Source organism: Bison bison, unplaced genomic scaffold (assembly GCF_000754665.1).
Source record: "Bison bison bison isolate TAMUID 2011002044 unplaced genomic scaffold, Bison_UMD1.0 scf7180017864471, whole genome shotgun sequence".
Lineage (NCBI taxonomy): Eukaryota > Metazoa > Chordata > Mammalia > Artiodactyla > Bovidae > Bison > Bison bison.
The window spans coordinates 19739475-19755224 of record NW_011495032.1 but is presented as its reverse complement, the minus strand read 5'-3'; the positions used below and the strand labels follow the sequence as shown (position 1 = coordinate 19755224).

The 15750-nt window shown below is 38.9% G+C and overlaps 1 protein-coding gene across 5 annotated transcripts in view; it reads left to right on the top strand.

Moving 5' to 3' along the window:
* Positions 1-11768, top strand: part of ANKRD44 (ankyrin repeat domain 44) — a 314767-nt gene extending 302999 nt beyond the window's left edge. For 3 of the 5 annotated variants that reach the window (XM_010860891.1, XM_010860892.1, XM_010860894.1), the window contains 5 exons: positions 789-934; positions 1886-1968; positions 3950-4032; positions 5089-5180; positions 7496-11768. In XM_010860891.1, coding sequence (XP_010859193.1) covers positions 789-934; positions 1886-1968; positions 3950-4032; positions 5089-5180; positions 7496-7743 — 652 coding nt within the window. In that variant the 3' untranslated portion in view covers positions 7744-11768. Of the gene's footprint in view, positions 1-788; positions 935-1885; positions 1969-3949; positions 4033-5088; positions 5181-7211 lie in introns of all 5 variants that reach the window. The other 2 variants (XM_010860893.1, XM_010860896.1) reach the window with 2 other exon arrangements.
* Positions 11769-15750: the final 3982 nt, after the last annotated feature.

Below are 15750 nucleotides of genomic sequence, written 5' to 3'. Positions count from 1 at the left end.
TATTTTCTCCCATTCTGAAGGCTGTCTTTTCACCTTGCTAATAGTTTCCTTTGATGTGCAGAAGCTTTTAAGGTTAATTAGGTCCCATTTGTTTATTTTTGCTTTTATTTCCAATATTCTGGGAGGTGGGTCATAGAGGATCCTGCTGTGATGTATGTCGGAGAGTGTTTTGCCTATGTTCTCCTCTAGGATATGTTATAATTTAATCAGCTTGTCCTCCTTTGAAGAATATTCAAGTTGTTTCAGAATTTTGGTGTTTTAGTGAATGGTGCAATGAACAGTCTAGTACAAGTATCTGTTTGCATGAGCAAGTGCATCTGGGAGATAAAAGTGCTAGAATTGGAATTTTTTGGTTCAAAGATCATAGTGTTTAACTTTTATAAATCATGCCAAATTATCCTCCCAAAGAAACCAACTATTCACATTAAATGATGTAGGCTTTTTTTAAAAAATAGCCAATTATCTACAAATCTAAGGCCTAATTTTGAAAGTATGTTTATCAATGATGAGAGAGGTCATTGGAACTCAAGATTAAAGGGTCAGTAAAGATGCTGATTTTATTATCAGGACCACTGCCTACACCCCCCAAATCTAGGGGTGCTGTTCACATAGGTGACACTTCAGTGTCTACCCTGAATGGCTTTTGGGGGAACCTGGTCACCATCTCCCTAAGCCAGTAAGTTTTAAATCCCTAAGATGACACCATGCACATGTTTCTCAGGCACATATAGAAAGGGAGTGTGTTAAGTTTATAGGACGCTAACATCATACCTGTTTTAAATCGTTAGGACACCACTTCATGCAGCAGCATTTGCTGATCACGTGGAGTGCTTGCAGCTTCTTCTGAGACACAACGCTCAAGTGAACGCGGCAGACAATTCAGGGAAAACACCACTGATGATGGCTGCTGAGAACGGGCAGGCTGGTGCCGTGGGTATGTGCTTGACTTGTGGGCTTGGAGTTTAGGCCTGTCTAAAACCAAAGTTATGTAAAGTTGGGAAAGTGATCATCCTCTCGGTATATACATGTTAGAGAAGACCAACATTGTATTTAAGCCACCGGATCTGCTGCTGCTGCTGTCACTTCAGTCGTGTCCGACTCTGTGTTAACTTGGTTATTGATAGACTTTGTCAATTAATAACAGTGAAATCTGTCAACATTTAGAAACCAAATAGAACAATAGAATCATTTTACCGGGAAATAACAAAACTGTAAAGACAATTAAAATTAATGCCTGTAGGGACTTCCCTCGTGGTCCACTGGGTAAGACTCCATGCTCCCAATGTGGGAGCCCGGGTTTGATCCCTGATCAGTAAACTAGGTCCTGTGTGCCTCAATTAAAGATCATGCATGCTGCAGCTAAGACCTGGAGCAGCCAAAGAAATAAAAATAAATTTATGACTATGGAATTTGGATTTGAATAGAACAACTATGGCAATAAAGTGGCTTCCCTGATAGCTCAGTTGGTAAAGAATCCACCTGCAATGCAGGAGACCCCGGTTCGATTCCTGTGTCAGGAAGATCCCCTGGAGAAGGGATAGGCCACCCATTCCAATATCCTTGGGAGAATCCTCCCACAATGCAGAAGACCTGGGTTCAATCCCTGGGTTGGGAAGATCCCCTGGAAAAGGGAAAGGCTACCCACTCCAGTATTCTGGCCTGGAGAATTCCATGGACCATATAGTCCATGGGGTTGCAAAGAGTCAGACACAACTGACTGACCTTCACTTTCATGGCAATAAATTGTTCCTTTTTTCTTTAAAAATATTAGTTATGGTAATGTGAGTATACAAATTTAAAAGCATTATTGTTTTGGTAGTAATTTCTTCAAAATGCATGTAATTAGCATGTAGTCTTAGTAACTATCTTTTGGCTTTTTCTGCAGATATTTTGGTGAACAGTGCCCAGGCTGACCTGACTGTGAAGGATAAGGACTTGAACACATCCTTACATTTGGCTAGTAGTAAAGTATGTAAATGGATTTGAAACATGGTTATTTTAGTGTAATGATAAAATGATAATAATAATACCTAAATCTGTCCATCAGAAGTGTGTGTATCATGGCTCTTAATTAAGATGTATGTTTTCCCAGGATGGTGTCATTCTCAGTGAAATCAAAGGGGGAAGCAAAGGGCAGACCCACACAAATGGGTTGATGGGCTATGCTTTTCAGGGAATTTGCCACTTGAATTCTTGCCACAATCTGGTTTGATGCTGCCACTGAATCTGTCTTCATGGTTGTGGTATCATATTTTGCTTTTAAACACAGGTTAGGAACTTAGTTAAATGGCTTCTAAAATATAAGCAGTTCCACGTTTTCATTTATTCTGCTTGAAGACATTGTAATAACACAGCCAAAAATACTCTTTTATGAGGCAAATAAATGTATTCATTTAGGTATGCTTCTCTTGTCTCCCTTTTCTTCTGGTACGTAGTTCAGTGCAAAGAATGTGTGTGTGTGTTTTAAGAGCATCATGTTCACATATAGCTTAAGGTTCCTGCTTCTGTAAAAAAATAAATGTATGGTTTTATGAGAGTGGGATCATACTGTTGGATAACCTGCTTTCATTACTGAATCATATATTATGAATATCTTCCTTTCAGACATCATATATTATAGTGTTTTATAAGATGTATGGAACCCTGCCTTAGGATTGTGCTACCCTTGATTCAACCCATCCCTTATTGTTAAACGTTTCCTTGTTTCAAATATATGCTACTACAAATAATACTAATTGTAGTATAATAATCTGAATAAATCCCTAAATATGAAATTAGTGAGTCTAAGGCTATGAACACTTCTAAGACCAAAATGCCCTGTAATAAGGTTTTAACCATTTACATTCCACCAGCAGTACATGACAATGAAAACTCCATAGACACTTCTAAAATTATCTTTACGTGTTTCCCTTATAAGGCATTGTAATATGATGCTAGTTGACACCAGTGATGGTGGTTTGTTCCAATATCGTTGTATCATCAAAGGTGTTATCTGTACCCAGTGGTACCAGAAGTCTCAGCTATTCCTTTCATTGGTTACATTTTCCCATTTCATGATCCACAAAAAGTGGGTACCACAAAAAGTGCTCAGGTTCCTGAAGTTCATGTCAAGTTGTGGTGTTTTCATGAATATAAGTACAATGCTTTTCAGACTTATTGTGCAAATGAATCCCCTGATAATCTGGTTCAAATGTAGATTCTAATTTAGTAGATCCAAGAGTGGGGCTTGAGGGTCAATATTTCTAACTCCCAGGTGATGCTGATCCTGCTGTTCTGTTGGGCCACATTTTGAGTGTCAAGGGTTTAGGAAGTGGTCACCCCTTAACCAGGCACTGGGCCTGAAGTTCCAAAAGGGTCTCTATTTTATTAGTTAATTCTTTAGATTTTAAACTATCATTAGTCATAACATATAGAGGTATCTTTTGAATGAGGAATAAAAGAATGACCTTTGCTGGAAAAGACTCTATTATATAAGGCAGCCAGTGATGAATGATACAGATAACAGGTACAATGGGAATTCCAGTGATAGGTGGATACTGAGGTGGTATTTGAAGGCTTGAGGAAGGAGATGGGACTTGACTTGTGTTTAAAAAGCTTTGTTGAAGAATTTAAAGGACACTCCTAATTCTACTCTCTGTTTATCTGCTGACCTAGCTGACATACAGCATCAACTTCAGCTCTCTGGACAGTAATTCTAAAAGTTATCATAAAAATTATAATATTTTAGATCAGATTTATATTAGTCAAGTCCTAAAACACCCTATTTAGAATCTTTGAAAATCTAGGGCTGATTAACCATTTGCTCTTAGAAGAAAATGTATTATTCAACAAATAGCCTATTTTGATATTAGGCAGGGAATACATGTTAAATTTAAAGCATACTGAAGTGATTTCCCCAGGACATTTCTGTATCTCTGTTCCATTTACTTATCTTTTTTTCCTTCGTTAGGGTCATGAAAAATGTGCCTTGTTAATACTTGACAAGATACAAGATGAGAGCCTTATTAATGCAAAAAACAATGCACTGCAGACGTAAGTGTGACTACTAAAGTTTGACTAAGTCCCAGATTCGTAGTCATTTACTCGACCAACAATAAAAATGTGCTATATTCTAGGCTAGAGTTGGACGCAGTGATGAAAGACACAAATCTGGCTTTTCCTTTGTGAAGTTCATGGTCACTATCTACAATTGCTGACCAAGCTAGACATTTTTAGTTAGAAATTTTCTTCTGATATGCCTTCATAGAATTTTGTGAGGTCTGTGTTTTTCCTTGCTGATATTTCTAAGGTAGTACTAAAAATATAGTGGGTTGTTAGAAAATCTTATCAGCCGCCATATTTGAGGATAAACTATTTGTTTAAATGTATTGATTTTATGTATTCTTACTGGAAAACAAGTTTTATAAATCAGGTTCCCAGAATATGTTTGAAGCATTTAAGCTATTTGTGTTAATTATATTTTAATATAATTCAGTGTAATCCTTAGCATGAAAGACCCAAAAGCTGCTTCATTTTTTATTTTAGGAAATTACCTGTGCATTTGTTTTAAGGGCAAAGAAATATAAGAATTTTTTTCCATTAAGATTTTTAAGCAGAATAGCAGAATATATTGTTTGACATTATTCTTTAAGATATTCTAAATTCAATAAAACTTCCTTTCATGCCTTTAGTAATAACAAGGTTTAAGATTATGTATATGGATGATAATGACATCAGTCATATTGATTTCATATTGATTAACTGTGTGAAACAGTGATTCAAATACTGATGTAGAAAGCAAGGGGTAAAGAACCTTCTAGAAAACACACCAGAACTTGGGTTCTTTCTCTGGCTCCCTGTGACTTGTCACTAAGGTTGTTTGAGGTGTAAAATATTTGTACAATAATATCTGCAGAAGAATTTGGGCCAGTGTGGAAGAACAGTTGGATCTTTAGCTCTTCAGAAATCTTTTTTGAAAAAGTAAAAATACTCGTGTTATTTATAGATTCTCAAGTCCTTTCTTTCTTTCAACTACACAGACTACTCAAAATGCCACATTCTCATACAAATATGTATTGTGGTTGACACTCGGTGTTGTCTTTTTTTCAGACCCCTCCATGTGGCCGCACGCAATGGCTTGAAAGTGGTCGTTGAGGAGCTGCTGGCCAAAGGGGCTTGTGTACTTGCTGTAGATGAAAATGGTAAGTGGGAAAAGTAAGCCATTATTTCAGGTGCCAATGCACCTGCTGTGAAGCCAGAGGGAAATGGGAAAGCCAGGAGCTAGTTTAAAAAAGCAGTGAGAACTCTCTTTCCCTTGGAAGTTCCCTGTGTGTGAGCAGTCAACAAGGATAATTTGTCCTGTCTGTTGTTGTAAAACACATAGTCTCCCTGCAGTCCACCAGCGCCTTCCATATGCATGTCATGTTAGCAGCTGGTCTCAAACTCCTCAGCATGGGGGTTGAAATATGTTAGATACACTCAACTTGGTATTTGAATGAAATTTTAACTGCACATGCTGAAGAGTTAGGGATCACATGTGTCATGGGTGCATGCTCAAGGGCTCAAATTAAAACATCTTTGTATTTCAGTTCATTCTGAGATCAAACCTCTAGGTATTATTTTGCAGAACAGATCAGAACTTGTATTTTCAGTATGGATATTTGGGGAATATCCAAAAATTTTTAAATGAACATCTAGGCTTGAAACCTTCTTCTGATCTATACCACATTTCTTTTCTGAATGAACTAACTCTTAACAGAAGCTTTCTACTCTGTTTCCTAAGAAATTTAGAAACTCATGAGTATGAGAATTATATTAAACTACCATGCCTTTTAACTTTGGGGAGCAAAAGAGGAACTTCTGGATATTTATCAATTCAGTAGTTTTTTGAATGTGGCATTAATTGTGGCATTTAATTCAAGTATTATAAAATGTATTAACATAATTCAACTGCTTATTACAGGTATTGGAATTAGCAGCTCATGCCTATTTCTCAGAAGTAAGCAGCCATATGACATCATTAGCTGACTCCTATTAGTTTTGGTTTTGCAGCCCTATTTATCCTAGCATGTACCCCGCTCTGTCCCCAACCTGACTCATGTAGGAGATGCGAAAAGTTCTCTATTACTCCATCTCCTCAGTCTTCCTGCCCCACCTTCCCTCACCTTCTTATTACCACTATATGTATATACATTAATACTTTAGGGTTGGAGTTTTCTCCAAAATGACCCAAGAGACCAGAATGAATTAGTTTTGCCTTTCTGCAGTGTAAGTCTGCCATATCTGGGGCTTGTTCAGCCCATAGCAAACTCAAGAATAAGTGCACCAGGGTTGTATAACCACAGCCTATATCAGAGCTTAGCTACACCCTAAAGGCCTAGGAACATTTGGGACAATTTTGTACCACACTGCAATCTTAATTACTTATCACAGACCTTTGTGGAATGGAATGTTAAGGTATCTGTCCATTCTTGTTTGTCTTCATACCAGAGAGAGGACTTGTCTGTTAAGCGGGGAGGGGAGCAGAAATCAGGTCAAGTGCTAACAAATGATACAGCAAAAAATTAAGATTTTTGAGCCAGTGCCTCTGAATAAAATGAGCCAGTGGTTAGTAGAAAGTTTAGCCAGGAGAGGGGGCAGGCTAAACCTTTCCAGCCAATAGAATAAAGGTTGAATAAGGGTAGACTGAATCGAAGACTTCACCTACCTCCCCATGGCTCCTGCTTCATGTGTTGAAATAGTTTTCTCTTCCAGACCTGACCCATCAAGTTCACATAGTAGAGAATGACATGACTCCATGGCACACAGCAGTCTCCCCATACCTGTTACATTTAGGATTTGGGACTTTGGCTGGTGGTGTTGACATTATTTAAAATTCTGTTTAAGTTTCTTTTAAATGATAGTACATTTCACCACAACCAACCAGTGCTGTATCTCATCTACTCAAATGATTCCATTTCTCTAGAACCAGCTTCCTGGTGCATTCTTCATGTAAAGTATATATAAAGTGACAAAACAGTGTTACTGACTCTTACAGACACCTGATTCTCAACACCCTCTCTAATCTGACGGAAAGTCATTGTTCTCAGAATGAGAGTGCCCTGACCCCAGCCCAAGGCGCATGGTGTGTGTGCTCTCAAGTGGAAACAGCTTTCTGATTGTCCTGTGGCTGTTTTTGTTTTTTGTGGAATTGTGTCACACACACCGCCCCCCCTCATGTTTCTGTTCACTAGATGAAGACTGGAATCCTGCCTAACTCCGGATAATATAGTGCTTGTTGTTGTCATGTAAGCTGGGGAAGAAAAAAAAAAAACCCTCCATCAAATGTCTACCCCTTCCTGGTCCCCTCCAGCCTCACCCCAAGCATGACTTGTGGGAAGTAACTCCTTTTGCCTGGCATGATTTCTAACTCGACATACATCTCCACGTGTGAGGTCGTTTGAGATGTACTGTGGGACGCTCACGCCACTTCTGGATTGCCCGGACTAACCACTGCCTTGTCTGCATTTACGCCCAGGTCATACCCCGGCCCTGGCTTGTGCTCCTAACAAAGACGTGGCTGACTGCCTGGCCCTCATTCTGGCTACCATGATGACTTTTTCTCCTTCCAGTACAATGACGGCTGTCAACTTCGTTTGTTTTAAAAAAGACAGTTTGAGCAGGACGACCCTCTCCAACCTGGGTAGCATGGTTAGCCTGTGCAGTAACAATGTAGGCTCTGAGGATGGGTACAATGAGAATGATTCTGATTCGGAAACTTTCTGATTTTGGACTGTAGAAGCTTTTCCTTGATCACCCATGTTGGAGGAAGGGAACAAAGCTTGAATTCCAGATGTATGTTGTGTTCAAGTATTATTATGGGCCGAGCTTCCAGAAGCCAGTAGAGAAGAAATTAATCAAGCCCAGGGAAGGCAGCTAGGCTGTAGGGCAAAGCTCTCACACAGTTGGGCCTTGGTTTTACTTTGTTTCATGTTTTCCTTAGAGCTGAGATACTTCTGTGAAAGTCTACCTCTCATTTTAAATATGGAATTAAAAAAAAAAACATTTAATTCTTTTTCTTTGGGGATAATGCAACAAAGAGGGAGATTTTTTTTTTCTTTTTTTCATGTACTCACTCAGCAGTGAGTTCTCAAAAGTGTGTCGATGTGACATTCATGTCCCCAAGGAAGGGAGGGAAGGGCTGGATAGGAGATGCCTCAAACCTCTGCTCAATTTGATGTTTACTTCCTTACTAGAAGCCAAAGGTAGAGGTGTTCATCTTCAGAAATAATGCCTGTAATAATCTTTTTTAAGGGAGTCCAATTATTCATAGGCTTCCCAGGTGGCGCTAGTGATATCCTCTCTATAGTGTACTGAAATATCCAGAACTTCTTTTTGAGGATTTTTAAGTTGCCAAATGAAGGGGGAAATCCACTGAAAATTGAACTTGCTCTTTTCATTTAACAAAAATATGGCACCCAGTGCTCCCTGTAAAAAGCCTGTGACTAATTTTCACCAAATGATTGAACCGGAATCACTTCAATAACATTTCAGGTGAAAATTATATTGCACCGAAACTTTTGAGATATATGCAAATATGAAACTACCCTTTATTAATTTGTCTGTAAATCAAAATACTAACTTTATTAAAAACATAACAGCCATCAGTATTGTTCATCAGTAGTGAAATGTTATATGAGCTTTTCGGTCAAAGTCATGCTCAGTGAGTGGAAGTGTGACTCCAAAAAAGAATGAAGTGAAAGCACGATGTAAAAATGGGTGAAATGGAAATTAAAGCCGATTAAAGTTGCTTCCTGATGAAATCATCGTAGTGAACACTGTGTCTGCTCCCTCTCCTCTGCCAAAGCTTCTAGGTCAAATGGACCCCGCTCCGCACCTGGAATAGCTGTACAAAAAGAAGAATGAGACTTTAAATTACACACGTACACATGCACATGTATATGTATGTATTTATCTGTGTCTGTAGTTCATCAGCCAGCTATACACGAGGACCAAAATGCTTCAGTCTAAAATTGAAGATTTAAATTGTTTTCCTTCAAAATGGAAGTAAGAACTGAAATAGCTTTTCTATGGAGTTAAAATGTAATCTTTTTGCGTAAGTCTTTATTGTATTTTATATTTCTTATGACACAGATTTCTAGCTGATGGCTTAACATTTGTAACTAATAATGTGTTTACCACAGCTTAATTTTTTGCCAAACTAGAGAAAATGTTCATATACTTTGATGTATATGTGTTTGTATTTATTTGAAATGAAACAAATGCCGAGGAAATATCCATTGTTTATTCTCTTTTAATTCTTACTTGGAATAACGAGGAAGCCGGAAAATATACAGAACTTTCCCTGGGCTGGCCTGCATTCCTGAGGGCAAGCCCAGAAATTCCACTGCTAAGGTTTCCAGCCGACCCTCAGGTTCTTCCACATCGGTTGAAAAAAGGTACAACATCCATGACTCAGCCTGTGTGTAGCCAGCTCAGAGCTTAGAATACACTGCAGTCCTTATGCTTTTCTTCGAGATGAAAACTGAAGTGGGTAGTGGGTCATGTGCACAAAGAGGGCCCAAAGAAAGATACGGAAATTATCCTGAATGTGCTGAAAATCTCATGGTCCCAGCAGCCTAATGGGAAACTCTGTCAGTGTGTGGGCACATGTACTAAGAAGAGAAATACAAATCACCAGCTCATGCTATTTTCTACTTGAGGAAGAGACAGGACAGAAATATGTTGCATTAGAGTACTGCTCTCCAATATTTTATAATGGGTTCCATTTTCACTCTGGAAATTTCTATCTTAATGTATGTGAGATATTTTTTAAACAGTGTCCTAACATACCTAGATCAAATACAGATACCATACTATGTATTTCATCTAACTGTAAAAGTCTTCACTCTGTAATATTCTGGATTTTATTAAAAATTCATGTTCGGTTCTTCACAAATGAGAACTTGTTCAAAGGACTTATAAGAACTGGTATTAGTTTCATTGAAACCTTTTGTTTCACCACTGCCATTGTTTTTTTTTAATTCTTGGTGTTGTGTTCCTTTCTTTTCTCTGTCCTTTTTGTCTGCTTGGAGATGAGTTTTGAAAAAGTGGATAAATTGTTAATGAGCAATAATGACCTTACCTTTACCAAAACCCTGAAAGTAAGGGAGCTCTAACACTGCAGAAACGTGATATATTGTGGAGTCTTTTTCCAGAAGTGAATGGAAATCTTGCTCAGTTGGCCTTTAAAGCAGGAAACGCGATGCCTGATTTAATGGTGAAGCAGCGTTACCATTTCTCCTATAGAGTAGCACAGAGAACAAGAAATATTACGGCAAGGCAGTGACAGCTCTGCGACATTATCTCTGGAGCTGCGTTCTGACTTTTCCCCAGTCTCACTGCCAGAAAGGAGGAGGACAAAAGAACAAAATAAAATCATGCCGTGAATTGCTTATTGAATCTCTCTCCCCCACTCTCTTTCTCTTTCTCCCTCTTCCGAAGACCAATTTTTTTCCCTTAAGGAACGACTTTAAAAACTGAGTTCTGTGTTTTTCACTCACATCTCTTAGAAAACTAGATTTGCCACATAGCTTTCTAAGAAAAACAAAAACAGAAAACATTGTGCTTTTAATTGAGTCTTGGTTGTTTTGTGCTTTTACCTAAATATGTTATTTTTAGACTGTATTTTAACCACAGCCACAGGGATCATGTTTCATTGCACTTACCTGTTTGCCATGTCTGCCTATCCTTGGTAAATACATTACTATCTCCAAATTGCCTAAAATCTGCTATGATTCTACAGTAAATAGCTCAGGGGATTTCTATTTATCACTAATAAAAGGGCACCATAGTATGTTTTGGTACTTTAGGCAGTAAACAGCTGCTGGGTTTATTATTTTATTATTAAATTAGGACAAGAACATCAAATGGATTTGCTGCACTAGTAATCTTTGTACTGTTGAGCAACTTGGTTTGCTTATCTGTTGTGTTGGTTGAAGAACCCATCCCTTTTTTTTTGTCTTGTGATATGAAGTTAGAGTGCCTTTTTATATTTGTATATTCTGAAAATATTCTGTGAAATGTTTTGTATTTTTTTTCATTTGAGTGTTATCAGAGCAATATAATACCAGTGAGTTTTCATTTCAGCCTTTCTTTGAATGTATAAAGTGTCTTTTTTCCTCTTTCCCCTTTTACCTGCTTTGAAATGAAAATGAAGATGCTGAAGTTTTCTATAGGAATTATGTTTGATTTTGCAGTGCTAAAATGCTTTCTTTTTACAAAACCATAAACCATAGGTCAGTGTTATAGGGGAAGAGCATTTTAAGATAGTGACAATCTGAGTGTGTGTATAAAATGTAATTCTATGCGTTTCTTATGCAGTGACCTAAAAATTCAAGGCAAATATCTTTTGTTTGGTAGTTTTGTCTATATATTTTATGCTTTAGCATGTGCAATATATCTTTGCAAAACGTGATGATACAAATCTGGTGCCAGTGTTATATTTTGCATAACATATTTGTAACAGCATAAAATATTGTTTGATGATTTCAGTGGGATTTTGTCTGTAATGTTTTCTTATGAAAATTGGAGTTGAATGACTCTGGTAAATGCCATGACTATAAAAATGAGGAAATGACTTTTAGTTCAGTGAATGACTTTGAACCAATTGGAATCTTCTCAAGCACAGTTTAATACTTTTTCAACTACTGAATGCTAATCATGTCATGAAGTACTTAACTGTAATATACTATGGAAATGCATTCAGATGGTTATTTTTCCAAATAAAAGCGGTACAAATATTGTTGCAATTTGTGTTGTCTTTAAATTTTCCAGTTATGCTAATTTTGCCAATTATTATGCTAACTTAAACTTTTATCCCCTACTAAAGCCAAATTAACCTTAAATTTTTAAAATAATCAAGATAGAGATATATTTTCTATTTTTGTTTATATAATCACAATTAAAGCAAAATATTTCAGACAGATATTTTATGTTTATTTTACCTATTTATGCCGCCAACATTTTTTATAAAGCAGTTAAGCTGGCTTGCAGCAAAAGATGTGATAAACTGGAAACAGGAAAATTAGGACAACAAAACAGAACTCAAACTACAGGAATTCTAAATTTAATGCAGTGGTTATAACTAAATTTGAGTTTGGTCTAAATTTTCTTATAGCTGAAGTAAGAGGGAGAAATGTGATTAATAATAATATATAATTATTTATATAATAATGTAATCTATATAATAAAGTCTACAGATCACATATATCAGAAAAGGAGAAACCTGTTCAGTTCAGTTCAGTCGCTCCGTCATGTCCGACTGTTTGCGACCCCATGAATCGTAGCACACCAGGCCTCTCAGTCTATCACCAACTCCCGGAGTTCACCCAAACTCCTGTCCATCGAGTCAGTGATGCCATCCAGCCATCTCATCCTCTATCGTCCCCTTCTCCTCCTGCCCCCAATCCCTCCCAGCATCAGGGTCTTTTCCAATGAGTCAGCTCTTCGCATGAGGTGGCCAAAGTACTGGAGTTTCAGCCTCAGGATCAGTCCTTCCAAAGAACACCCAGGACTGGTCTCCTTTAGGTAGTGGTGGCACCCACAAAATTGTGAAATAAACCGTGTTTATCTTTGTTGCTGCCGCCACTACCAGGGTCTTAAGTTCATTCATTATTCATTCATTTCAGTCGCTCAGTCGTGTCCGACTCTTTGCGACCCCATGAATCGCAGCACGCCAGGCCTCCCTGTCCATCACCAACTCCCGGAGTTCACTCAGATTCACGTCCATCGAGTCAGTGATGCCATCTAGCCATCTCATCCTCTGTCGTCCCCTTCATAGTAACACAAGACCCAACTTTTCAGCACTGTCCTTAAAGATATACATAGAATTACCTCTCCATTTGTCTCACCATTCAAATGGTCTCTCCTTGGGTAATAACTCAGGAACAGTCCCTAGAAGCACTGAGAAACAGATTCCTAAGTATGGAATGTTCAGCTGATGAAAAAGAGATTGCAGCGGCACATGGGGAGGGAGGCACAGGAGGGAGTTTCCCGAGTTCCTCAGATCACTGTGTCCTAGAATGTTAACAGTTCTCACAGTCTAGCTGAATCTGATTACCACCTTTTTCATGAAGACACTGAATCCCAGAGAAGTTATTTAATTGCTCAAATTTGTGTGTATTAGTAATCTGAATACACATTTCTGTCTGTAGGTGTTCTCTCTTCTATGTTGATCTGCCATACCATGTTTTGTGGGTTGTTTTTTTTTTTTTTTTCTGCTAGAGATGTTCAGAGAGGTATTGCTCTCTGCCTTGCCTTACTCCTTATTCAAGTATATAAACCTTAGTGTTTTTCAATCTTGAAGACTGTAGAGCAAGACATGGAACAACAGACTGCATCAAAATTGGGAAAGGAGTACATCAAGGGTGTATATTGTCACCCTGCTTATTTATATGCAGAGTGCCTCATGCAAAATGCCGGGCTGCATGAAGCTCAAGCTGGAATCAAGATTGCTGGGAGAAATATCAAAAACCTCAGATATGCAGATGACACCACCCTTATGGCAGAAAGGGAAGAGGAATTAAACAGCCTCTTGATGAAAGTGAAAGAGAAGAGTGAAAAAGCTGGCTTAAAACTCTACATTCAAAAAACTAAGCTCATGGCATCCAGGCCCATCACTTCATGGCAAATAGATGGGGAAACAATGAAAACAGTGACAGATTTTATTTTCTTAGCCGTGAAATTAAAAGACATGTGCTCCTTGGAAGAAAAGCTCTGACAAACCTAGACAGTGTATTATAAAGCAGAGACATCACTTTGTTGACAGAAGTCTATGGTTTCTTCAGTAGTCATATACAGAGGTAAGAGCTGGACCATTAAGAAGGCTGAGGGCCAAAGAATTGATGCTTTTGAACTGTGGTGTTGGAGAAGACTCTTGAGGGTCCCTTGGACAGCAAGGAGATCCAACCATTTAATCAGAAAGGAAATCAACCCTAAATATTCATTGGAAGGTGAATATTGATGCTGAAGCTGAAGTTCTACTATTCTGGCCAGCTGATGTGAAGAGCCAACTCATTGTAAAAGAACCTAATTCTGGGAAAGACTGAAGGCAGTAGGAGAAGGGGACAACAGGGGATGAGATGATTGGGTAACATCACCAGTTCAATGAACATGAGTTTGAGCAAACTCTGGGAGATAGTGAAGGACAGGGAAGCCTGGCATGCTGCAGCCTGTGGAGTCACAAAGAGTCGGACACAACTGAAAGACTGAACAAAAAGAGCAGTGCTGCATAAATAGTGACTTAAAATAGTGACTGAGGGACTTCCCTGGTGGTCCAGTGGTTAAGAATCTGCCTAACAATGCAGGAGACATGGGTTCGATGCCTGGTCAGGGAACTGAGATCCCGCTTGCCTCAGGGCAACTAAGCCTGTGCACTGCAGCTACTGAGCCCACGTGCTCTGGAACCTGTATGCCAACACTAGAGAGTTCATGTGCTGTAATGAAGATCCCACCTGCCGCATGTAAGACCTAAAGCAGATTAAAAAAAAAACAAAACTCAGTGACTTAAAGCAACAAATGTTTATCATGTCACAGTTTCTGTGAGTTAGGAGTCCAGGCATAGTTTAGTTGGGTCTTCTGTCACAGGGTCCCTCACAGGTTATAATCACGGTGTTGGCTAGGGAAAGCTCTATTTCTCAGCTTACACATGTGGTTATTGGCAGGATTCCTCATGGGTTGTTGGACTGAGGGCTTCAGTGCCTTGATGCAGTTGACTGACCTCAGTACCTTGTCAAATGGGCCTCTCCATAGGGCAACTCACAACGTGGCAGCAAACTGAGAAAAGCCAGAGAGAAAAAGAGCAAGATAGAACTCACAGGTTTATAACTGAATCTTCAAGTGACATTCATTCATTTTTTTCCATAGGCTATTCATTAGAAACAAGTCACTAGGTCCATCCCACATGCACAGTCACATCCCACCAAAAGGTGTGAGGTGCAGAAGGCAGGAATCACTGGGAGCTGTTTTGGAAGCTATTCACCACCCTGGCTCTGTTAGTGTCCTTCAAGAGTGTAAATTCACACCAGGATCACTTTTTCCCAGTCATTACTAAGGAGCTTGTTTACTTGACTTCATAAATTCACCCATTCAGGAGATACATAAGGATCTCCTAATTTCACTTGTGCTCTTATAAGCAAGCAGAAAGGGAATAATGGCCTCTCACTGAGTGATTATATTGTTGGACATTGATGTGGCACTTTGTCTCCAAACTGCTTGTCAAAGGATTTCTCTTTCTAACGCCATTCTGTAGGTTTAGATCCCTGTACATCTAGCCCTCACTTTGCACACTTAATGTGTTCCAGAATTAGCTTGCAAGGCACAAAGGCATTAAGCCTTTTAAGCTATTAACACAACATAAAAATATTGTAGATGTACTGTATGAATTGTATCTAGCAAATTTCATACTGAAGGTACATTTGCTGTAAAATATAAAGCAGCCACGGAGAAGGCAATGACACCCCACTCCAGTACTCTTGCCTGGAAAATCCCATGGACGGAGGAGCCTGGTAGGCTGTAGTCCATGGGGTCGCTAAGAGTCGGATACGACTGAGTGACTTCACTTTCTCTTTTCACTTTCATGCATTGGAGAAAGAAATGGCAACCCACTCCAGTGTTCTTGCCTGGAGAATCCCAGGGATGGGAGAGCCTGATGGGCTGCCGTCATGGGGTCGCACAGAGTCAGACACGACTGAAGTGACTTAGCATAGCATAAAGCAGCCAAGATAATGACTG